General features: G+C 44.3%; 1 protein-coding gene across 1 annotated transcript in view; it reads right to left on the reverse strand.

Moving 5' to 3' along the window:
* Positions 1-549: 549 nt before the first annotated feature.
* LOC124712095 (UDP-glycosyltransferase UGT5-like) overlaps positions 550-25851 on the reverse strand; it is a 133919-nt gene continuing 108617 nt past the window's right edge. Inside the window, exons 4-6 of the mRNA XM_047242392.1 lie at positions 25473-25695; positions 18849-19068; positions 550-1275 (exon numbers count right to left, since the gene is read on the reverse strand). Of these exons, the coding sequence (XP_047098348.1) occupies positions 975-1275; positions 18849-19068; positions 25473-25695 (744 nt within the window). The 3' untranslated portion in view covers positions 550-974. The remainder of the gene's footprint in view (positions 1276-18848; positions 19069-25472; positions 25696-25851) is intronic.

Consider the following 25851-nt stretch of genomic DNA (forward strand, 5'->3'; position numbering starts at 1 on the left):
ACCTGGGGTTCCATTCCTGGCCAAGTCAGGGATTTTCTCGGCTCAGTACTGGGTGAATGTTTTGTACTCAATATCATTTCATCATCATTGATGTCCAGTTCACCAAAGTGGCATCAAATAAGAAGATTTGCCAAACACCCCAGTAGGGAATTCTTGGCTAAATATGCCACTCACATACATTTCATTCTTCATTACAGTCTGTACTGGGTCAGCTGCAGTATCTATTAGAGCTTCATAAGGAGATGCAGGGCTAGATCAATGGAGGAAGTGCCGAACTTGCTATAGCAGATGTTTAGATAGTTTAGAATACAATAAATATCCTCATAAGATTTCTTTCCTTTTATTAATACTGCATGGAGGAATAAATTGATAACAATGGCAAAATTGTTTGGTTCATATAAGCAGCTGTTGTAAGCATACATATACAAGACTTATTACCAACATTATCACAGTTTCAGAGAGACAAGTACATTACAAATAGCTATTATGTCATGTTAACAAGGTATGTTTGACAACTGTGAACTGAAAAAAAATCTACAAGTAAAAAATTAAACATCTTGTGCTGTAACAGTGTAGCTTTTACAAAATGACTTTGCTCTCACAACAAGTTGATAGCAAAGGTACTTTTTGTTAGTTTTTGTACAAGACAGTAGCAACCATAAAAAAACTGCAGGACTACAATACAGAAGCGTGTCCTTCCTTGGCAATATACAGTGCCACAGTCCGCATTACACATAAAATAAACATCCAAATCGAGCTATTCTTCACTCCAGAATAGTCAAAATCTGATACTGACAACACTGAGCATGTTGTTCACTGCACACTGCTCGGTGTCCACACAGCTACCTTCACACAAGTGAATGCAAATACAGTGTTCACCCTTTGATCTTACGTCCTGGTGCCCATTTCCGCAGTCTCTGATTCAGGGAAAACTACTCCCCACAGCTGAACGGTCAATCCGTCACAACGTTAACTCAGTCCTTCTTCGTGCGCTTCTTCTTTGTTTGGGCCACCGATCCGTTTTTAGTGATTCTTCTGAAGACAGCTGTCGTGATGAGCGCCACAGCGGACAGAGCAAGAAACAATGCCGCCAGCGCGACCGCAGCGACATCCAGCAGCAGGTACTGGTACCACGAGAGGTCGAGGGAGGCGGACCGCATGTGCGCCGCGCCGCCATGCCTCAGCACGTACTCCACCCAGTACACGGCCGTGTCCAGCGGCTTCTGGGGGCGGTCGTGAAACACCACAGATTTCTTCTTGGCCATCTCTTGGTACCTGAGACATAACACCAGTCTTACATTAATTTATCTGTGATTATTTTGGTGGCACTGCATGGCTGTATAGTAGAGTACTTGAGGAAATAAAGCAGCCATACACTTTTTGTATTAAGACATTTCTCAGACATTCATTCATCTTCAGTTGATGTAGTATATTCATGTCTTCATCACTACAACATCCTCGTCGACTGTACTTTGAATGCTTCATCTGTTAAGCGCAAATAACTAACCTCTACACAAAATATGTGTCATGAAAGTAACAGAAATAATTAAAATAACTTGCTTAGGCACAAAAAAATAACTTTACCAAAATCGTGATTTCGTAGATTTATTGCGACTAATACTATCACAAATGAAGCTGCATTACTTTTAATAACATAATTTGGCAGCAGAAAGTTGGCTTAGCAATGAGTACCAGCCTTGTCATTCTACTTTCTGATCTTTCCATTAATGACTTAGAATGTAACTTACTCAGAGAGAACCCTCAGGTAGTTAATGAAGTAATACACTGTGAAAGATAGGTTGTCTTTGTCGATGATACGAGGAAATGGATGCCCTTGCAATATATATATATATATATATATATATATATATATATATATATCATAATATTATCTCCTCCGTTGGACCACAGAAAGTACTAACACATAGATGTCACTATCAAGAAAACCTCAAGTAAACCAGATAAGCACAAAGTGCCATACCACAAAGCAATGCCCAACAGAATGCATAAAATCTCAACAGAACCAAACTAAAGAATTAGCATTAAGGAAGAACGTCATTAAAACATTGCTTATAACAATGGCTATAGTCAAGTATTAACAGACGATTTAAATGTTAAAATCAGTTCCCACATACCCAATGACAAAGACAAAACAACAGCAAATAACTCATCACAGCAAACAGAAAAAGGCGAACAGGGTATGGTTCAAATGGCTCTGAGCACTATGCGACTCAACAGCTGAGGTCATCAGTCCCCTAGAACTTAGAACTACTTAAACCTAACTAACCTAAGGAAATCACACACATCCATGCCCCAGCAGGATTTGAACCTGCGACCGTAGCGGTTCCGCGGTTCCAGACTGAAGCGCATAGAACCGCTCGACCACAGCGGCCGGCGGAACAGGGTATACGTAGAAAAACTTTCAATAGGGATTGTTTCAAAACTACTGAAGAAACACCGGGTCGGAACTGTGTTTTGTCCTCCAAATAAAACTCGTGCACTGGTGGGGAGCGCCAAAGATGACCTCGGTTTGAGGAAGGCCGGCGTGTACCAGATTCCGTGTCAATGTGGCAAGTCGTATATTGGTCAGACGATGCGTACCGCCGAGGATCGATGCCGTGAACACCAGAGGCACACTCGCCTGATGTATCCGAGCAAGTCGGCGGTCGCTGAACATTGTTTGTCGGAAAATCACGCCATGGAATATGACCGTACGAGGATTCTGGTACAGACGTCGAGATACTGGGACAGCGTTGTTAGAGAGGCCATCGAAATTCGCACCAATGACGACCTCATAAACCGTGACTGTGGCTATAATCTTAGCAAGGCTTGGGAACCAGCGATCGGGTTAATCAAGAGTAAATCGAGCAAACGTATAGTTGTGACGACCACGGCGGACAGAGCCATCACTCCGACGTCATCTCAGACGCCGTCGCAATCTGTTCCACCGCGCGACCGTGGCGCGGGGCGCGGACGGCGGAGGGAGCGCGCCGCGGGCGGAGGGTATTTAAATCGGCCGCCGCCGCGACCGAACCCAGTTCCCTCTGAGCAGCCATAGCGTACGGATCTCCGTGCCGGCGCGTTCACAGGAGCTCAGTCCGTCAGTTCACCTGATGATGGCGACATGTATGATCGCCGAAATATTGTGCCCGTTGGACACTATAGACCGGCAGCACACCCGTGGATATTTTGACTACTTTTACAAAATTTGGGGACAGGTTCTTTACCTCAAAACAAGACAAAAAGTTCATATCGACATATGTCAAAAAATCATTCGTTTTCGAGTTATTAACGAAAATTTACAATGCAGGAAGTAAATAAATGTCGTGTGACTAGGGCCTCCCGTCAGGTAGACCGTTCGCAGGGTGCAAGTCTTTCGATTTGACGCCACTTTGGCGAATTGCGCGTCGAAATGCAGGAGATTAGCGTTCAACATAAAACTCGTAACAAGTGCTCGAAATGTCCTCCTATTGCTTCTAAATGCGCATGAACTCGTCAAATCATGAACTGTCACATTCTTTCAAATCCACCCTCGCAGTTTCGAGGGGTTTCACAGGCTTCCATGACACATCAATGAAGAGACTTTGCATCCAGGTGGTCTGTTGCATAGACCAATCGTTTAAGCTGCCCCACAGATAATAATCCAAAGCAATGAGGTGGAGGGGGCATGCAGGTCACAGAACTAGCGCCCGTCTACCTATCAGTCTGTCGTGGTGGATACCAGCCAGCGCATCTCTAACACTGAGACTGAAATGTGATGGAACTCCGTCATGCATGATTAGTTACGAAGGAAAACGTTTCTAAGACATTCCCATAAATTATGCATACAACTAAACATCAAGTACAAAAATGAAAAAAAGCATGATTATAATAAATAAAATACCATTCCCTTCCCAAAGTGATAACTTAGTAAGCAGTACAATGCAAGTCATTCTTTTGTTGCTTTTTTCATTCTAGAATATGCTTACAATCTGGCAGTAAGTTAACTGTAAGCAAAGTATTTAATATAACAGCTTACGTGTAAAGCAAGAATATCATTTTTGTAACGTTTAACCTGATTTGGTAATCATTCTGTTAAGTCTAGCCAGTCATACTTGCTAGTACAGTCATTTTATATCATTGCCCTGAGAAAGCCACCCATAAAATAACCCAGCACAACTGATTATAGTACGTTAATAGTACGGGGGGTGTCCAGAAAGTAAGTTCTGATCGGTCGCAAAATGGAAACCACAGTGAAAATCCGATGAAGCTTTGCACAGAGGTGTTGGGCACTGTCTCTAGCATGCTCTTCGATCGCGTCACGTCGCTCCTTAGAGTTCTGACTGCACAATGAGGACATAAAGATGCCTAGGAAATAGCATCTGTCACCAGTTGTGGGTGCCTGTCGAAAATGGTTCCCCTAATTCTATGCAGTCCCACATCACGTAACTGTCATGCATTTTTCCCCTCATAACAATTCTCGGACAGAGCGAGGTGGAGCGCTGGACTCGCATTCGGAAGGACGACGATTCAAACCCGCGTTCGGCCATCCTGATTTAGGTTTTCCGTGATTTCGCAAAATCGTCAAATGCTGGGATTGGTCTTTTGAAAGGGCCCAGCCGATTTCCTTCCATTTCCTTCCCTAAGCCGATGGGACCGATGACCTCACTGTTCGTTCCCCTCCCCCAAACCAACCAACAATTCTCGGCCCTATGGTCGCAGGTTCGAATCCTGCCTCGAGCATGAATGTGTGTGGTGTCCTTGGGATGGTTAGGCTTAAGTAGTTCTAAGTTCTATGGGACTGATGACCTCAGATGTTAAGTCCCGTAGTGCTCAGAGCCATTTGAAGCAATTCTCGGTCCCACACTGCAAGTGCGATGAAGACGCTCCTGCAGAGTTTTCGATGGGAAGTGATTGATCACCCACCATACAGCCTGGACTTGGCTCCTGATTTTCATATCTGCTCATATGAATTGCTGACTATGGAGACAACATTCTGAGACAGACAACAAACTACAGACCAGCGTAGAGAAGTGGCGGAAAGCAGAGGCGGCCGCCTTCTATGACGAGGGTATTGAAACGTTGGTACAACGCTACGACAAATATCTAATTCGGGGCGGTGACTTTATACAAGTATCTGGAAGATGTAGTTAATTGACTTTGACTATGGTTTCCATTTCGCGACCTACCGGCACTTACTTTCTAGATAACCCTCGTATATTAAGCAAGAAATGAAGGAAGGAAGATTGCAGTTTGACATCCCATTGACAGCTCTGCCATTAAAGTCGGATAATAATCTCAGATTACTGAACGATGGGGGAAGGAAAACGCTGTGCCTTTTTCAGAGGAAGCACCCTAGCATGGAAAACCTGAATTTGGATGGCTGGATGTGAACCGTGGACCTCCCGAACGCGAGTCCAGCGTGCTGGCCACTGCGACGCCTCATACGGTATTACGCAAGGAATACGATACCATCTTCTTTTCTTTTTTTCTTTTTGTTTATCTTAGAGAGGCAGGCGTCAAGTTTTAAGTACGACAATATTAAATATATAAACACAAATTGTTTGGAAAGTAGTTTCAAAATATAAAAGAAAATTATATTTTGACTACAGACATAATTTACATTACGATCAAACGCGTAAGACAGCCACATGGTGAACGCTGCACTGCGTGAATGCAGCTAAAAGTATATGTGCAGCATATATAAGTCCGACCAAGGATCTCCAGGTTACAAAATGAAAATAAGTGCACCTAATTATTAAGTAACATAAATATACAACTCGGGAGACGTGGAAGATAAACAGGTCGTTCTTTTGCACAAGCCAGCAGCAGCGTCCAAAATGCAATCGATGAAACGTTGTACGCATGAAGATGTAAATATACGTCGTGTTTCGACAAGTGTGGATGGGTGAAAGACCAAAACGCGAACTGGTACAAACAAAGCTAAATAAAAATCGGCTGGCTGCTGTATTTATTCAGGTAAATCTTAATTTAATTACGTTACGCTAGCCGAATTCCGTAGATCATGCAGAAGGGGATCTCTTGGGTGTAAACAGAAGTCAAGTGCAAAACGAAATTACTTAAATTTTTGAATAATTTTGTTTTACAGTGCTAATATTAATTATATTATTACCTGCAAAAATTAATTTTATGAATTTTGGTGATTTGTCCAACTAAAGTTCTTTGATACAGTTTTATACGTGACCATTTCGTGGCACAGGGATCTAGGAAGAGGCCATCCTTAAGTATCACTACAGTTGTAAAACTACCACTGGCTACTGCAGACTACCACAAGCAAGTGTAAACTACGTTAGTTTTCCTAGCAGTTTAAGGTCGTACCCGCGTTATTTGCATTTCGGGCGTGTTGCATACTATCTGGCGTTACCACAATACGGTCGCTTTCTTTACGTGTGCGATCAGTCTCTTACTAGATTCTTCTAAAAACAGGAAGTGACGAAACATCTAGAAACTTAATGAAGATGTACAAAAGGCTGGATAACCTGCACAACGTTATCTTTCTATATAGTTATCCTTCTGTCTATTACTTAAGAATAAACATTATTTATAGCATAACTAAAACCGTCAATGTTTGATTCAGGTATTATTCGAAAATTGTTGATTTTTAACATGAGACAGAGTGATGTCATTGTAAAACTAAAGAAAATTCAATTTCGTCCATGAAAATGTAAAATAAGAAAACTAAAAACATTACTTCACTACTTCGTCGAACGTTTATAAAGCATGTTTCTGTTATTCATAAAGAACTTCAGCAGTTATCAGTAATAACAGGAAACTCTTGCCTTTGGTCATGATGAAGAACGTTCCGTGGAGTACAAAATAACAACAACAATTACGTGTATTTTTTGTGCATGTAAACTGTACTTGCATCGAAAATATTTGCTCTGGTGACAAAAGCACAGAAGTAATGAGATCAAACAATTTTTATCACTTATAAAATGTAATTTATATCCTGTAAGAGTATAAAATATTCAATGGATTAACACTGAATGATGTGCAGCTGTAATTATTTGCAAAACAACAAGTAAACAAACAAAAAAACCAAAGATAAATTCTCGATTCCCATTTTCTCTCTCTCCCCTGCCGATTCTACCAATACTATCGGTAATCCTACCATTTACTACGTCATTAATGCAGTGTACCGAAACAGTCGAATCATAGTTTTTGAAAAGCGCAACTCTAAGTAGCACACATTGGTACCGTATGTGATTAGTGAGGAGTGGCTCTGGAAAGTTGCACCAACAGTTTGATGGCCTTACGCATACCTGCAGCAGCTGGAGCAGTGATGTTACTTAACCTTACAATCGTACATTTAGGGTTATTTATCTTACTGTGACCATGTGTTAAGCTTCCAGTAATAATCGGGCACTTGGGTCGTCATAATGAACCGCCTGTTGCCAGAATGCATTTCTGTTATAACTGTAGGTTCAGTCCCAACCTTGTTCATTTTGATTGACAGGATTATCAGATAGAATCTGGTGGCGTTCCGGTAGTGTTGCCGAATGCCAACACGTTTGGCTTTTCAGGTTGTATTAATGTAGAACCATTGATGCACAAAAGAGAGAAAGGCACTGTGGTCAGTTATGTATCATACGGTGTGCCTGGATTCCATGACAACCCACGTACAGACAACGACCAGATCATTACTACAGTGTTTGCACTAGGAGATGTGGCACGTTGGTTACGGATCTAGAATATGGCGTCCATTCGTCTCGTTTTTCCCGAGACAATCCCGTTTCTTCCAAATTTGCGTTCTGTCCTGAAAGTCGTTTTTTTGAGGGGACGCTCAAATGTCCCCTTTTTGTGATGCGCTTGACTAAAGTTTTTTACGCTACTGGATGTTTGATTTGTAACTTGCTACGCTACGGCAACCTACTCTACAATCCTTGTTTATTTACTCTTAATGTTTTGGACTGATCTTAGTACCGACTCATGTTAAGTTGTTATTACAGTTGGTTTAGTTAGAAAGAATTTCTCTTTCCTTTGTGCTAAGCAGTCTGAGGACTTTATAGCTGATACGTGACAATTTTAAATCTGTGCAACCACTGCTTCATCATGCCCAAAACGAAAGTGTAATTTTAACAGCAATATAAAAAGTGAATTTCCTTTCGTCACTGGCAGTAGAGAAACTGTAGAATGTGCGTTGTTCATACCAAGCTATGCTACTGTACATAGTGGAAGGTCTGACATTGTGAATCACGTTAAGACGAAGAAACAACGCATGCATATTCAAACGAAAAGTCCAAATAAAAGTATCAGTGGTTACAGCGTAAGCTCAAAAACAATAACTGAAACGGATAGGTAGTTGGCAGCACAAGATGCAACTTTCGCATACCACAGTGCAGTAGCATAACCGTAACTGACTGTCAATGGATTGTACTTCAGTATTTGTTAAAAAAATTTCAATCCAAAATCACATGCGGACACAAAATATAAGGCAATCATTTCAAGTGTTATTGCAAAGTATGCACTTCAGCAGGTTTTAATGAACTGAAAACAGCTCGATTCAATTCTGTAATGGTAGATACATCGAATCATCGTGATCTGAAGCTGGCTCCTTTCTTCGTCATGTATTGTCACCATGAAAATGGCATAATGGAGAAAGTGCTTGAATTGGTTAATGTATCTAGAGAAACTTCAGATTAATTTAGAAATATGTCCTGGCAATTTTACAGAAATATGAACTTGAAGGAAAGGTCACTGCAGTTTCTGCAGGCGACATTAACAGCCATTTTTGTGGTAAGCAGTGGAAAGGAAAAAAAAGTTCGTTCTATACGTTCCAAGAGAAGACAGTGAATAATCTTATAGGTTTTGGCTGCCCAGCATGCGTGGTGGACAGCTCTTTGCAAACTGGCTCAGATTGCGTAACCACCAACTGCCAATACCACCAATTGCCAATTAGTTGTAAACAAAATCTACCAGAATTTCCACATATATACGGTTAGGATTAAATCTCTTAAGTCATCAACTAAGTTTATTGAAAATAAATGCAAAACCATCCTCGGATACAGCAAGACAAAATGGCTGTTCCTGCTACCAGCATTGAAAACCATTCAAGAGGTATTTCCTGCTTTGAATTTCTGTTTCATTTCCGCTGATACGTGTCCTCTTATCCTTGAGCAATTCTTTCAAAACCTTTCTAGGTACTGTTCTTCAGTGTTTTCTTGTTAGCTTCCTAGAATCTTTCTCCAAAACAATAAAGTGTGTTGAGGAAAAAGAATCATAGTGTTGCAAGTGTATCAAGAAATAAACAAATTACTGGGCAAATTGCAATGTAAAAAATTTGAAAAATTTCTCATATCTGTTGTACTTGATCAACTGCGAAAGCTGCAAAACGTATGGCAAATTACGGTAGAAGAACTTCATAGTTTGTGCAGATAGCTTTCATGACGCTTGCAGTGAGTATACTAAAGTATTTGATTGGAAAATCTTTGAAAACGAGCAGCTACAGTGGGAAGATATTCAGGAGTGTTGTGCTTTTGTTGAAAGTATTGTACCAATTTTTTCTGTTGACGAAGAACGAACTGTTTCATGAATTTTCATGTGTACAGAATTTCAGGGAAACTAAAGTAGGACACAATGAAAGTCTATGTGAAAAGTTGTACAAAATGTTTACCAACACTACTGGGCATTAAAATTTCTACACCACGAAGATGACGTGATACAGACGCGAAATTTAACCGACAGGAAGAAGATGCTGTGATATGCAAATGATTAGCTTTTCAGAGCATTCGCACAAGGTTGGCGCCGGTGGCGACACATACAACGTGATGACATGAGGAAGGTTTCCAATTGATTTCTCATACACAAACAGCAGTTGACTGGCGTTGCCTGGTGAAACGTTGTTGTGATGCCACGTGTAAGGACTAGAAATGCGTACCATCACGTTTCCGACTTTGATAAAGGTCGGATTGTAGCCTATCGCGATTACGGTTTATTGTATCGCAACATTCTGCTCGCGTTGGTCGAGATCCAATGACTTTTAGCAGAATATCGAATCGGTGGGTTCAGGAGAGAAAGATCGAACGCAGTGCTGGATCCCAACGGTCTCGTGTCACTAGCAGTCGAGATGACAGCCATCTTATCCGCATGGCTGTAACGGATCGTGCAGCCATGTCTCGATCCCTGAGTCAACAGATGGCGACTTTTGCAAGACAACAACCATCTGCTCGAACAGTTCGACGACGTTTGCAGCAACGTGGACTATCAGCTCGGAGACCCTGGCTGCGGTTACCCTTGACGCTGCATCACAGACACGAGTGCCTGTAATGATGTACTCAATGACGAACCTGGGTGCACGAATGGCAAAACGTCATTTTCTCGGATGACTCCAGGTTCTGTTTACAGTATCATGATGGTCGCATCCGTGTTTGGCGACATCGCGGTGAACGCACATTGGAAGCGTGTATTCGTCATCGCCATACTGGAGTATCACCCAGCGTGATGGTGTGGGGTGCCATTGGTTACACGTCTCGGTCACCTCTTGTTCGCATTAACGGCACCTTGAACAGTGGACGTTACATTTCACATGTGTGGCTCTACCTTTTATTCGATCCCCGCGAAACCCTACATTTCAGCAGGATAATGCACGACCAAATGTTGCAGGTCCTGTAAAGGCCTTTCTGGATACGTGCTCTGGTCAGCACGTTCTCCAGATCTATCACCAATTGAAAACGTCTGCTCAATGGTGGCCGAGCAACTGGCTCGTCACAATACGCCAGTCAGTACTCTTGATGAACTGTGGTATCGTGTTAAAGCTGCATGGGCAGCTGTACCTGTACACGCCATCCAAGCTCTGTTTGACTAAATGCCCAGGCGTATCAAGGCCGTTATTACTGCCACAGGTGGTTGTTCTGGGTACTGATTTCTCAGGATCTACGCACCCAAATTGCGTGAACATGTCAGTTGTAGTATAATATATTTGTACAATGAATACCCGTTTATCATCTGCATTTCTTCTTGGTGTAACAATTTTAATGGCCAGTAGTTTATTTCAATAGCAATATCACTAACACGAAAAACATGTATTATGTCTGTCAATTCCTAGGTCAAACGCTACTGTGGAATTTTTGCTTTCCTTAATGAAATGTTTGTGGCCAGATGAAAAATAGGCACTTTAATGTGCTGACTCCTATGACAAAATGCACTTGTTGATAAAACACATAAAAGTGAAAAATATGATAAGAGTGTGGCAGAATAACTGTAAAAAGTCATTTGGGTCATCTGAGTGTATGACGCAAAGGTAAACATCTATGTCCATTTGATTTTGTTATTACGATTTGTGTCCCCTTCTTTCCTTACTTGTCCCAGACCTTTGTCCAAACGTTTGAAATGTTTTCCTCTTTTAATTTAAATGAAATAGGAACAAGGGGATTATAGACATTGACTGCGAGTGGGCACTGATTTAAATCAATGGGATAAGTTGAAATTTTGTACCATACTGAGATTCGAACGCAGGTCTTCTGCTTACTAGGCAGATGCTCTGACCACTTTTTTATTTATTTTTTTATTAAACCACACCACTTTTTTCTTTTTATCGTTTTATGTAAGAAGTAACAAAAACAAGGGAGCTATACGACAAAAATTATGCCGAAAATGTGAACTAAAAGGGCCATCTCGTCCGCTGGGATGAACTTATCGAATCGGGCGGCCAGTAACAGGCGATCGTCATTGCAATGGACATCACCAGCCATCAACCGTCGGGGCGTCAGGGGCCGCTGCACACAGTCAGAGACTGTTCCTGTTACCGTAGGGGAATCGTGGAAACATCACGTCTGCAAGTCAATTTCTTCTCACACCCGGCACACCCCAGCTGGGCTGTGGGTCCATGAATGACGATCCCAAATAGTTGGCCAAAAGGTTCCGGTATTCCGTTCTGTCCGTTAAGACCAGGAACTCATCGATCATGTACTGCCGCAAATCGAGGACTTCCTTTTCGCCGTCGCGGTACATGTAAAGTATCGCTATTCCTCGCACCCAGTTGACCACATTCATCCGGGTCATCGGGAAGTAGACGGCGTGGGGATGAAAGAGGTCCAGGGGCACAATTAAAACATAGGGTCGGAATAGTAGGAAAGCCAGTATCTGGCGGATTAGTTTCCAGCACTCACGTGTAGGGCCACAGTTCAGTCTGTGTTCGTCCGCGTCTACCGTTGCTCAGCGGGGGCACATGGGGTCGTCAGTTAGGTTGATGGCATGTAGCCTTCGTCGGGTCGTAAATTTCTCGTTAGTGACCACATACTACGTCGACCGCACTGAAGTGGACAGGAAGGGCGCGTGGATGGCTCGCCAAACCCACGTCCAGGCGACTGTGGGGTTGCGTCGTACAATGCCGTTAGCCCGATTCCAGCGTTGGACGACACTATAATAAATCTTTGCTGTCGGATTCTGTGTCTCCGGTATAGCCCCCAACATGTAGCTGTGCTCCACGAAAAGCGTCCTAACATTTGATAGCGAGGGCGATAAATGACCAACAGGTAGCGGTGGGCACAGCGTGTGTAGGGCCACCTCTGCTATCAGGATTCCAGGGAGACTGTCTGTTGGTGAAAGCCAGAGTCGCCACTTCGAGCGAAGGTACAATGCCAATGTTCTACGCTTGACGTGAGTGAGTCCAACACTCCTTTGTGGAAAGGTAAAGTAAGAGTTGTAAGATGACAAGAACTATGCCCATTACATGAAGTCATTACAGATCACCTAACTCACGTTGAGCGAACAGTAGGGCTGAACAAAAATGACTGACAAAGCACAATGTATCTTGTAGAGGGTACAGTATGGACGTATTGGAATAATTAATGTTGGGTGATGGTTTTAAAGTAATTCACATGACATAAAAACTTTGTGGAAACGTGTCGATTTACTGGAGGCTAGTTTATCCCAGGGAAGTATTCGAGTAGACCTTGGCCGGCTGGGGAGCGCCGATGGGAAGCGACAATAGGCAGCTTATGGCGGCTCAAGCTCTAAGAAAGTGGTAACGGGGTGTGGCCTCCAGCTGCCTTAAGATGGGTGACAGTGAGTGGGTGGTTGACCCCATGCTGGCGTACCAGGAAGCAGACGGAGAACTTGAATGCCTGTTGATAAATGTCCGTCATCCCATTTTCAGTGAAACATGCGAGTAAGCCGCACAAAGCTATGGTGGAGTGGTCAACAGAGGCCAAAATATGCGTGTTCGTGACTATAGCAACTTCATGATGAATTCACAGTCCGCAGAGTCTGAAGTAAATCAGGTGAAGAGCGACAGAATGAAATACGCCGGCCTCCGATGGGAACATAGGACCAAGGAATTTGAAGTACTCTCCTGGGAGTCAGAATTCCGCAAAAATTGGTGTTTTGTGCAGAGCTTCTGTAAAGTTTGGAAGGTAGGAGACGAGGTACTGGCAGAAGTAAAGCTGTGAGGACAGGGCGTGAGTCGTGCTTGGGTAGTTCGGTCGGTAGAGCACTTGCCCGCGAAAGGCAAAGGTCCTGAGTTCGAGTCTCGGTCTGGCACACAGTTTTAACCTGTCAGGAAGTTTCAGAAGTAACGCCGTTAACATTGATCGTGGCAAGGTGGTATGCCTGTTCCATCAAGTCATGGTGGGCAGTGGTCGTGGTGCGAAGTGTCATTAGGGCGTAGAGATAGGAAGAAACGGGTGTGGCTCGTTTCGGCCTAGGCGTCTGTCGCCGGCAACGTAGACGCTGCCAGTGGCATCGGTGCATCGTCAGGGTCCTGAGACGCATCCTGCATCTCCATCTCCTGCGCCCAGTCTCCCAGGGACGGCGATACCACTGGGTCTTGAGAGGCAGACATAGTCTTGGTTGCATCCCCGAAGTTGGGGCTTCGGTGAGCTTCCGCATCCCCACAGTGTGGTGACCCATCGGTAGTGGGAGAAGACATGCAACCGTGTGGTACGTTAGTATCGCCCGTGTCAGATCGGTTTATCGGCTGACGCACCTGATCATCCATCGTTGCCGTCTCGGGCTGTTTTATTGCATTGGTTGGTATGCGCCGTTTATTATGGCGCTTTGGAGATTTCTGTTTACGCTGCCTCGCCTCTGTTTCCGGCGTAGGGCAGGGGGGGGGGGGACGCTGAATCCTGTTCTTCAACTTCCACCGCACTGTCGGCTTGTCACGGTGTGCCAGGGTTCGACGAGAGGACAACAGAAGCATCGGCGCTGGAAGATGCAGGGAGCTCCTGAGCAACCATCGCAGGGGCCTCCGAGGCTTGCGCCAACACAGAGGGGTCCTCATAAATAGCTGGCATATCCCGTCTCGCCGCCGCAACATACGTAATCGACGGTTGACTGTGATTGGCTGAGGGCATCTGCATTGCAGGCATTCGGTACGCACGTGTCCTACCTGTCCACATCCGGAGTAGGTCCTCTGCTGACTGTTGTAAATAATTATCGCCCTGCAACCAGCGATCGTGAGATACGAAGGTATATGGCGGTGCAATTCATTACGGATCTGTCGCACTCTGTTAAGGATGGCGTAAGTTTCGAAGGTCTTTCATTCTTTGCTCTTATGGCTGAGAAGTGTGCCATAGGGTCGAAGAGCAAGGGTGACCAAATCCTCTGCAACTTCAAATGGTGGCTCAAACACCCGCACATTTTGTGTTCCCAATCCAGCACGATCGAGCGTCTGAGAAGTTTGTCACAGGCCTCATTGTCAGTGAACTTAAGATATACAACGCTGGAAAAAAGGTAAGTTGATACCAGCACGTACAGGTCAACGTGTATCACGTCTCTTAAAAATCTCTCTACTTCGTGGATCTTGGGTATAGAGTACGTAGTGTTGAACTGCAGCTTGATCGTGGTTTTCCGATATGAAAGACCGATCGGATGTCAGGAACGTAACTACAGCTGGCCGCTGTGGCCGAGAGGTTCTAGGCGCTTCCGTCCGGAACCGTGCTACTGCTGCGGTCGCAAGTTCGAATCCTGCCTCGGGCATGGATGTGTGTGATGTCCTTACGTTAGTTAGGTTTAAGCAGTTCTAAATCTAGGGGACTGATAAGTTCAGATGACCAGCCGGAGTGGCCGAGCGGTTCTAGGCGCTACAGTCTGGAACCGCACGACCGCTACGGTCGCAAGTTCGAATTCTGCCTCGGGTGTGGATGTGTGTGATGTCCTTAGGTTAGTCAGGTTTAAGTAGTTCTAAGTTCTAGGGGACTGATGGCCTCAGAAGTTAAGTCCCATAGTGCTCAGATCCATTTGAACCATTTTGAACCTCCGATGCTAAGTCCCATAGTGCTCAGATCCATTTGAACCATTTTGAACCTCAGATGCTAAGTCCCATAGTGCTTAGAGCCATTTGAACTTTTTGAACGTAACTACAACACTTAACACTAGCGCGGTGGCGCGGTAAACAACAACACACCTGGAAACGCGACATGGAATGGCCAGCACGTACCGCACCGCTCCACAGCCTAAAGCCGTCGGCACACCGACCGTGCATCCGAAAGTTGAGCGTTGAGGGTGCCGAGTTTCTTACGTCATAGCGTGGAGTAGCACGTTCGGGAGTCTTTCCGAACGTGCAGAGCAATATCTGGCATGTCAGATATTCTGAGTGTGCCTCTGAGCGTTGACCAATGAGGTAGCACAACGCCACCTACGTCACACGCACGCCGTCTCCCTTCAGTACACAGTTGTGAGACGCCATATTGGCATTCATTTCAAGCCTATATGTATATATACGGTTTCTGAGCACCATAAAATTGAGAATCCCTGGAAAAACCGTTGTTAGCTGTGTGATTCGTTCCAATAAAATAATGAGAAACATCACATTCGTGGCAAAAGAATTATTGTAACTTGCGTATTATGAGGGTAGGTTATTTGAAGGCAGCGACACACCGAAGATCCATCCAAAACACATTGTTCTTGGTACAATGTGTTATAATTAAATTTCATGCCGGCACGGTAGCTCAGCGTGTTCGGTCAGAGGGTTAGCTGACCTCTGTAATAAAAAAACTGAGTTATTAGATCAACAACGAACTCAAATGGGTATCTTACGACGTCCGCCCCAATCAAATTCAACGAACAAAAAAGGAAAAATGAGATTTTTAAGTCGGAGTGCGCAACGACGGAGACGTATCAACACTCAAGACCGCGGTAGACGAGTACTGTTGTGCTTCCGGTACTAAAATCAACGCCGGTAAATGCACTTTTGTCAACATTCGAGGATTCGACGCAGTTATTATACCTTGGGCGAAGCGTGTCGAAGCCCACACCACTCTGGGGATGATTATCGACAAATGCCCGCTAAAAATGAATGCAAAAAATTGAAAGCAGGTCACCAATAAAATGCAAGGTGCCATCTATGAAAACAATTGGCGGTCCATTAACATTCTCCAACGCATACGACTCCTCAGCAGTTATATATTCAGTAAAGCGTACTATATGGCCCAACTATTTCCAGTCCCCAAGATGCAGGCCAAACACGTGATGAAACTCTCTAATAGATTTATCTGGCAAGGGCATCTGTTCAAAGTGAAATATACCACACTGACGTCTTCCAGACAGGTCGGCGAACTCAACATGCCTGACATTAACCGAAAGTGTACTGCGTTATATGTTAAACGAATCGCCCATTTGCTGGACAAGGAACCTCTCAGCGTAACCAGTTGGCTCTTCCGAACCTTACAAACCACCGATATGCACCCACCCATTGATTTAGGTAAAATACGTTACAAACTACGACATGTCAAGCAGTTTTTTTCTTGAAGTAAGCTATATTGATGGACATTATTTCACGCAGGATTTACCGACGACGCACCTGTTATTAAAAAGATGGACATCTTCAATAGTCCGGAATCCCATTGAACTTAAACACCCGAGTGTTCATTGGAAGGCAGTTTGGGACAACATAAGTTTAACTGTCCACACTGCTGAAGTGAGGTCCACATGGTATAAAGTGGTAAACGATGTTATACCCACTAATGAAAGGTTGCGTAGAATCGGTTTAAGTGACAGTGATAAATGCGTCCGCTGTGGTCTGGTCGACACCTTACGCCATCGCTTCACTTGTGGCGGTCACCTCATTAACTGGAAATGGGTGCAACAGAGGCTGGGCCTGATTACCCGCAGCAGCCCAGCCAGCCGCTGCACCGACATCCTGCTCTGGCCGGACGCGAAACATTTTCCCGCCACCAAGAACAACACCGTGATGTGGATGTTAGGACAGTGTGTGACATATATCATCATCTACAATAGTGAAGATAATCTCATTAGTTTCGAGGCTTACATGAGAACGGCACGCTGAAAGATGAAACGTTACCCAAATTTCAGGAAGATGTTTGCTAACATGTTAGACATAATTTTTGACAAACAAGGCGTAGGGTAATTCTCAATGCCGGTAAGGACACAAATCACGTGCAAGACTATGTAGCGAACAAAATACACAATGAATAAGGGGTTACACCTGTTCCTAGGACTGCTCCCGACTTCTCAATGGTGTTATTAACTTCATTATGACGTTTTCATTAATTTATGTTCCTGTGCATCCGTTTTTATGCTCCAAATGACTTTGAGTTTGGAAGGTTAAGAATCAAATGACAGAACTGTCATTCTAGTTAAGACAGTCAATTATATATATGTTTGCGTTTTGGTTCTATGTCTCTGTCTGCACTGAAGAGGCTATTGTCAGTTTACTATTTTTGTTCTATTTTGTAAGCTTACAAATGGCACTATATTTAAATGTGTTCTTCAGTCTATTGTAGGATACAGTTCGTGTTGAAACAGTTCCAGCACTTCATTATTTTGTTTTTGTGCTTATGTACATATATGGTTGTTTTAAAAAAGGAAAAAAAAAGTAACGTCTCTGTTCGATAAGGAGTATTTGTTGGGGCGGTGGTTCGCGTCTGAACACTTCTTAATTTTTTTCCTAACATTCGCGCTTTTATTAGGTTCTGATACTTTATTATTAGTTTAATATAAGTATATGTTATAGTATTTGATGTTATGTACATATAAGGTCACCTTTTTTTGAGGGGTGACTTTGTTCGATTGGCTTAATCTACAGGACTGCCTGCGCTACTTGTATAATCATATTTTGCTCCTTTATCTTTTACGCTTCGTAATTCACACGTTGCAAAGATTCTGCTACTAGGTAGGAACAGTGATCAAGTAAGACTGACCTTGGGATTTTACTAAAATATGGGAATGATGAAATAATGTTTATCTTATGCAGAGAAGTATTCCAAATTTGTACCGCAATTTTTGTAATGGAACTTTTGTAGGCCTGTGTCCTTATTGATTGGACATGGTACTTTCCTTTTCGTGGACGATGAAGGAAATGTGCATTTTAATAGGGCTAACGTGGGAATTTTACGAGCGCCCATTGCGTAAACAGTGTGATTTACGAACTAGAAACATCCTTCAACTGCCGCAGGAGTGCGTTGCGATCGCGTATACTACGTTGGGGCCGACGTACAGTATGCAGAAGTCGCATCGTTCCTGAGCGTTCAGCAGCACGTTGAACTTGGCACGCTCAACGTTGACGTTCGACAGCACGGCCCGTGTGCCGATGGCTTTAGGCCGACTAGACCACTGAGCCATCCGGACACTGTGCCTAGAAAGTAAGAGATCGGATCCCAGTCTCGCACAAATTTTCAACTTACTGCATTGGTTTAAATCAGTGCCCACTGGGAGCTAATGTCTTTAATTCATTTGTGTCTTGATTCATAGTGGATGCAGGATCAAATTCGTGTCGGTTCTTTCAGACATGTCCGGAAGGACAGACACCCCATACTCGTATATGAGTAATGGATACCCTACTCATGCCCTTCATACGGCAGGAGAATGGTTCAGACCCCCGTGCTGCGATCCAGATGACTCAGTCTCTCAGAGGAAACTTGAGACGTGACATTCCGCAAGGCGCCTACCTTGGGTCCGTCAGTAGTTTGGACAACGCCCAGCCGAAGGACGTCTCGGTGATGTTGTCCATGGTGAGCATGATGCCGAAGCCGTCGCTCTCCACTCTGCCCAGGTTCACCTGCTGGTCTCCGAACACCGGGATTCCCAGCAGCGGCACTCCCGCTGAAATGGCCTCCTGTATGCTCATCAGGCCTCCGTGGGTTATGAAGAGTTTCGTGTTCTTATGTTCTGGATAGAGGAAATAAGTAAAAGTCAGCTTAAGTATGAATTTCAAGATAACGTCATTAACTCAAACCATCCGATGGGCGATATACCGGCCCTGGCATTACAAAGCATCTCATGTTATGTACGAGTTTACCTACCTAAACGGTACAGAAGCTTTACTCTTAAATTTGACCGTACGATTATACATTATTCCTTTTCAATTAAACTTGTAAATAGTGTATATACACTGAAACGCCAAAGAAACTGGTATAGGCATGTGTATTCAAATACAGAGACAGGTAAACCAGCAGAAAACGGTCCTGCGGTCTGCAACGCCTACATAAGACAACAATTGTCTGGCTCCTAGATCGGTTACCGCTGCTACACTGGCAGGTTATCAAGCTTTAAGTGACTTTGAACGTGGAGTTATTGTCCGCGCACGAGCAGTGGGACCCAGCATCTCCGAGGCAGCGATGAAGCGAGGACTTTTCAGCCGGCCAGAGTGGCCGTGCGGTTCTAGGCGCTACAGTCTGGAACCGCGTGACCGCTACGGTCGCAAGTTCGAATCCTGCCTCGGGCATGGATGGGCGTGAAGTCCTTAGGTTAGTTAGGTTTAGGTAGTTCTAAGTTCTAGGGGACTGATGACCACAGCAGTTAAGTCCCATAGTGCTCAGAGCCAATTGAACCTTTTTTTTTTTTTTTTTTTTTTTTTTGAGGACTTTTCCTAACGACTGTTTCATGAGTGTACCGTGAATATTAGAAATCCGGTATCGCTGCGGCCGGAAAAAAGATCCTAGAAGAGCGGGACCAATGACGAGTGAAGAGAATCATTCAGCGTGACAGAAGTGCAACCCTTCCGCACTTTCCTGCAGATTTCAATGCTGGACCAGCAACAAGTGTCAGCGTGCGAACCATTCAGCGGGACATTATCGATATGGGCTTTCGGAACCGAAGGTCCATTCGTGTACCTTGACTGCTCGACACAAAGCTTTACGCCTCGCCTGGGACCGTCAGCACCGACATTGGACAGTTGATGACTGCAAACATGTTGCCTGGTCGGACGCCTCTCGCTTCAAATCGTATCGAGCGGATGGGCGTGTACGGGTATGGAGACAATGTCATGAATCCATGGACCCTGCATGTCAACAGGGGACTGTTCAAGCTGGTGGAGGCTCTGTAATGGTGTGGCGCGTGTGCAGGTAGAGTGATATGGGACACCTGGTACGTCTAGATACGACTGCGACAGATGACAAGTACGTAAGCATCCTGTCTGATAACCTGAGTCCACATTGTGCATTCCGGCTAACTTGGGGAATTCTAGCAGATCAATGCGACACGCCACACGTCCAGAATTGCTACAGAGTGTCTCCAGGAACACTCTTCTGAGTGGCTATCAAACTCCCCAGACATGAACATTATTGAGCATATCTGGGATGCCTTCTAACGTGCTATTCAGAAGAGATCTCCATCCTCTCGTACTCTTACGGATTTATGGACAGCCCTGCAGGATTCATGGTGTCAGTTCCCTCCAGCACTACTTCAGACATTAGTCGAGTCCTTGCCACGTCACGATGTGGCACTTCTGCGTGTTCGCGGGTGCCCTACACGATATTAAGCAGGTGTACCAGTTTCTTTGGCTCCTCAGCGCATGTTCTGTCTCTGATTTGTGGAAGAACTTACACCACTACACTTCATCGTTCATCTGCTCTACATTTGTCTCTCTTCAGATAAATATCAAAACTATGAAACTATATCAGCAGATACTTACACAGCACCGTATGTGGTTTGAAACAATAATAACAAGAAGAAGAAGAAAAACTATGAATGACAACACCAGAGAGAAAAATTTGATGCGGAGCAGCTTTTTGTAATAACTCGACCTACGCTCGAAGTTAATTAAAGTGAAAGAGCAGTGTGGAGCACCAGCTATCAAAATGATTCCGGGTGGAGACGCCCGGCCAAACACATGGGACTTCAACAATTAGACAGGTGTTAGTCTCCAACACAAAAACAACTGGCATTTGTTGAATTGCATAAAGGAAGGGGATCACCAATGTCTTAGGAAACCACCAAAGTACATGCAAATAACTTAAATGTTGGTGCGTCTTTGAGCAAGCGAGGATCAATGTTCATCCAACATATTATTGTCGGCAGAGGTGGCTTCCAGGGCATTGTTTGTGTTGCTCGTACACCACGGCAGCATATTCACTTCCTTGATGGCGGGAAGCCACGATGTCGGGAGCCTGTAGCCGTCATCCCTATGAAGTTACGCGCGTTCTTAGAAATTTGAATCGCTTCTCGGGCTTTTATTCTCAAAATTTGGGTTTACATAGTCAGCACATGTACGTTATTGAAATTGATGTCACAGCCATTGTTCACGAGAACTGTGACCTTGACATCGATTTCAATTACTTACGTGTGCTGGTTAAGGAAGCCAACATTTAGAGAATAAAATTCCGAGAACTGTGGCCTTGACATCGCAAGATGAATTTTAACCAATAACTCTTCTCCAGTATAAGTGCGAGATAAATCCCTTTCCAGCCAATTACGTTGGCCCACCAGTGGTAGCCGCAGGCGTTTTAGCCAATAGCCCTCTTCTTCAGCATTAGCGCTGGAAAACGTCTTCTATTATCCACTGATGATGGACCACCAATGGTAGCCCAAGATTTTTACCCAATAATCCTACTACTCCAGCAGAAGCGCGGGGAAACTCTCCATTATTAGAGAAGGCGACACAGGTCTCTGACAGTGTTTAATCTATAGTAAACACGACAATCTTCCGAAGAAGATCGCAGCAGAGAGGTCGAAACGTCAATTTTTCTGAAGAAATATGACAGGGCCTAACAACCCAGAAGATTTTAATTTCAATATTTGCGATTTTTGTTCTGCTGTTAGTTGGGCTTGATGCCTTCCGCAAAATTGAGAGTAGTCTATCAGAGTTGCTGAAAGAGTTGTGTTCAGTGCCCGGATTCATTTCGGGTGGCGATATGGATACAAGAAGCTTCATTCTCTGACGAACGAGCACTACCTGCACCACTTTCGTTGGGCCGGTACACACCGGTACTGTATATCGCTATAAAATGATTTTCCTCTTTCCGAACTGGGAAAAATAAGTGCTTCAGTACGCCCTGCTGCCAGTGCGGAAAATTATATTATCACGAAATATTAAATTTCCAATGCAATTTGAGGATATATTTGTTAGTAAAGACAAAGCATTATTAAACTGGTCGTAGATACGTATCCCAATCTTCATTTTTTTTCCCCATACACTTCACGTTGGCTACCATGACCCAGTCTTCGGTTATGAGCATCTGCTTCGTTTTTCGTTTTTGCTTTTTCGGAAGTTTCGGCATGTTCGGATGCAAGCATTATTCCCGCAAGCGGCTGCCTTTCTCTTCTGTTCTTATTTTGTGCTATTTTGCTTCTCTTTATAGCCATCTGGCTAACAGGTTGAAACAGTGTAACATTTGTAGAGCAACACCAGTGTTATAAGTGTTGAAGCGGTTGAGGATTGATGTTGGAGAAGAGGTCATCGGTCTCATCGGATTATGGAAGGATGGGGAAGGAAGTCGGCCGTGCACTATCAGCGGAACCATCCCGGCATTTGCCTGAAGCGATTTAGGGCAATCACAGAAAACCAAATCAGAATGGCCGAACGTGCGAGAAGTGGTTGAAAATTACATCTAAACGATCAGTGGAGGATACCAGTGATTGTGATGGAGGTAAGAGAATGTGTTATGTGTGGACAAGCAATGTCGTTAATAAGGAAACTGTTGAAACCCGCTTGACCAATGAGGCTGTACCTTTGTTGCCGGCAGACTCGACTTCAAAACAGTACAGATATTTTACTAAAGAAAATGCCTGGCTTGATGTGCAAACAACACACATCAAAAAAAGTTTTGAATCGCCCCAGTTCCCAGAACTCCTGAAGATAAACGTTGACTGTACATACTGTATCACAGACTCAGTCCCTTTGACTGTTCAGACATGTCACTAAAGCCGCCCAAAGATGTAAACGACCATGCATGAGCAGCGCCTATTAGACGGAGGGGCCCCACAGCCGATCAGTTCCAGTCATTCCACCAGGAAGGAGGAATACGACTCATGTTGTCTGTAGTTCAACCATGAATAGACGGTCAGTACCGCGGTTGTATCGCGTCCGTGTTGTTACTTTGTGTCAGGAAGGGCTCTCAACAAGGGAAGTGTCTAAGTGTCTCGGAGTGAACCAAAGCGATGTTGTTCGGACATGGAGGACATACAGAGCGACGGCAGCTGTCGATGACAAGCCTCGCTCAGGCACCCCAAGGGCTACTACTGCAGTGGATGACCGCCAGCTACTGATTATGGCTCGGAGGAACCCTGACAGCAACGTCACAGGACGTCGTGTTACAACTCAAACTGTGCACAATGGGCTGCATGATGCGCAACTTCACTCCCGACATCCAAAGGCGAGGTCCATCTTTGCAACAAGAACACCATGCGGCGCGTTACAGATCGTCCCAACGACATGACGAATGGACCGCTCAGAATTGGCATCACGTTCTCTTCACCGATGTGTGTAGCATATGCCTCCAACCAGACAATAGTCGGTGACTTGTTTGGAGGCACCCAGGTCAGGCTGAAAGCTTTAGACACACTGTCCAGCGAGTGCACCAAGGTGGAGGTCCCCTGCTGTTTGGGGTGGCATTATGTGGGGACGACGTACTCCGCTGGTGGTCATGGAAGGCGCCGTAATGGCTGTACGATACGTGGATGCCACCCTCCGACCGGTAGTGCAATCACATCGGCAGCATATTGGTGAGGCATTCGTCTTCATGGACGACAATTCGCGCCCCCATCGTGCACATCTTGTGAATGACTACCTTCAGGATAACTACATTGCTCGATTATAGTGGACAGCATGTTCTCCAGACATGAACCCTATTGAACATGCCTGGGATAGATTGAAAAGGGCTGTTTATGGACGACGTGACCCACCAACCACTCTGAGGGATCTACACCGAATCGTCATTGAGGAGTGGAACAATCTGGACCAACAGTGAATTGATGAACTGTGGATAGTATGCCACAACGAATACAGGAATACAGGAATGTATCAAGGCAAGAGGACGTGCTACTGGGTATTAGAGGTACCTGTGTGTACAGCAATCTGGACCACCACCTCTGACGGTCTCGCTGTATGGTGGTACAACATGCAATGTGTGGTTTTCATGAGCAATAAAAAGGGCGGAAATGATGTTTATGTTGGTCTCTATTCCAATTTTCTGTACAGGTTCCGCAACTCTCGGAACTGAGGTGACGCAAAACTTTTTTGATGTGTGTAGTAAGTTTGGCTGCCGAATATGTGCAGCAGTAAATAAACTAGGGATGGGGCCCCAATCTGGAATCGGAGTAAACGCAGCAAAAAAAATGGCGACCCTGCGAGGTTTGTTTCTTTGGTGACACTAAGAAGTTACTACAGTTAAGTCTGCGAAAAAAATTGCTTATCGTAAGAAAATTGTAACTTATTTGAAATGTAAGTCAATATTGGACAGCTCATAGAAAAATCAAATGGAATTTAGTGTTGAAAAAATGAACACACAAGCTGGAAACGACTAACACAGCTTTTAGGAATGTCTATAAAAACTCCAGAATGAATAGATGTTATTCAGATTTTTCTGAGAACATTCAGCTTCAAGAAACTAGCGAGTTGAACATGTAAAGAGTTCTACAGTCTAATTTTAGTTGTGCGAGCATTAATGATCACATATTAGAAGAAATGAGGAAGAAAATAGCTGAACATTTTGTGGAAGAAACATTAAAATTGTTATACAGATTGATGAGTTTACTACTATTAGTAATAAATCTGTCCTAGTAGTTTGTTTGAGGTGCGTCTTGATCATTAATGATCCTATGCAAACACTTTCTTGGGATTATGTAGTACTGACTGACACGAGAATATTATTAATAAAAGAAGCTCTGCTAACATTTTAGACTCACATAAACAAATGCAACATACCTTAAAGCAAACCTAAAAATATTTTGCAACTAACACACTGACTATTGGCAACACCCAAACGACAAGACTGGAAGGACTCAGTAGTGAGTGAAAGTTGTAATCACAACTTGACGTATTCGAGTCCCTACATCGCTTTTCTTTATTTCCATATGACCGGTTTCCGGCCAGCTGCCTATCTTCAGATAAATTGTTACAGTTACTGGGAAGACTGTCAAATGTGAAATGAGAGCTCACTGTCCAAGCTCGACATGAGTTCCACATTCGACGGATTACTCTGTAACTGTAACGAATGACCTGAAGAGAGACAGTCGGCCCGAAGCCTGTCATATGGAAAATTTGAACACTTTTTTAGTGAAATCTGTACCACGCAGTCCTCTGGTCCTGTGTCGTGGCTGGAAGGACACAGCGGTGGAACAGTTTCGGTACTCACTCAACACGTCGTACTGGGGCAGCCACTTCCCCAGCCTCACGTTCGCCGGCTGGTTGGGCAAGCGCTCCGTGCCAAATTTCCACAGAATCTTCTGCTTCAGTCTTGAGAACACTCTGAGAATGGCTTCCTTCTGCTTCTCCGGAATATCTTCACTCTTGATGTTGGTCCCCATGCTGAAGAAGATGACGCCGTCCGTCGCTTCGTCCATGAAAGTTCGCAGGTCCTGAACATCGAACACATTTCACCCTGTGAGGTTCCAGTAAACTGAGGTGGCAACACCGGCCGAAAACCGGTTGGCGTGAACATTCACACTTTGTGTTTTAATCAGTTGGTTCAAATGGCGCTGAGCACTATGGGACGCAACTGCTGAGGTCATTAG

Source organism: Schistocerca piceifrons, chromosome 8 (genome assembly GCF_021461385.2).
Source record: "Schistocerca piceifrons isolate TAMUIC-IGC-003096 chromosome 8, iqSchPice1.1, whole genome shotgun sequence".
NCBI lineage: Eukaryota > Metazoa > Arthropoda > Insecta > Orthoptera > Acrididae > Schistocerca > Schistocerca piceifrons.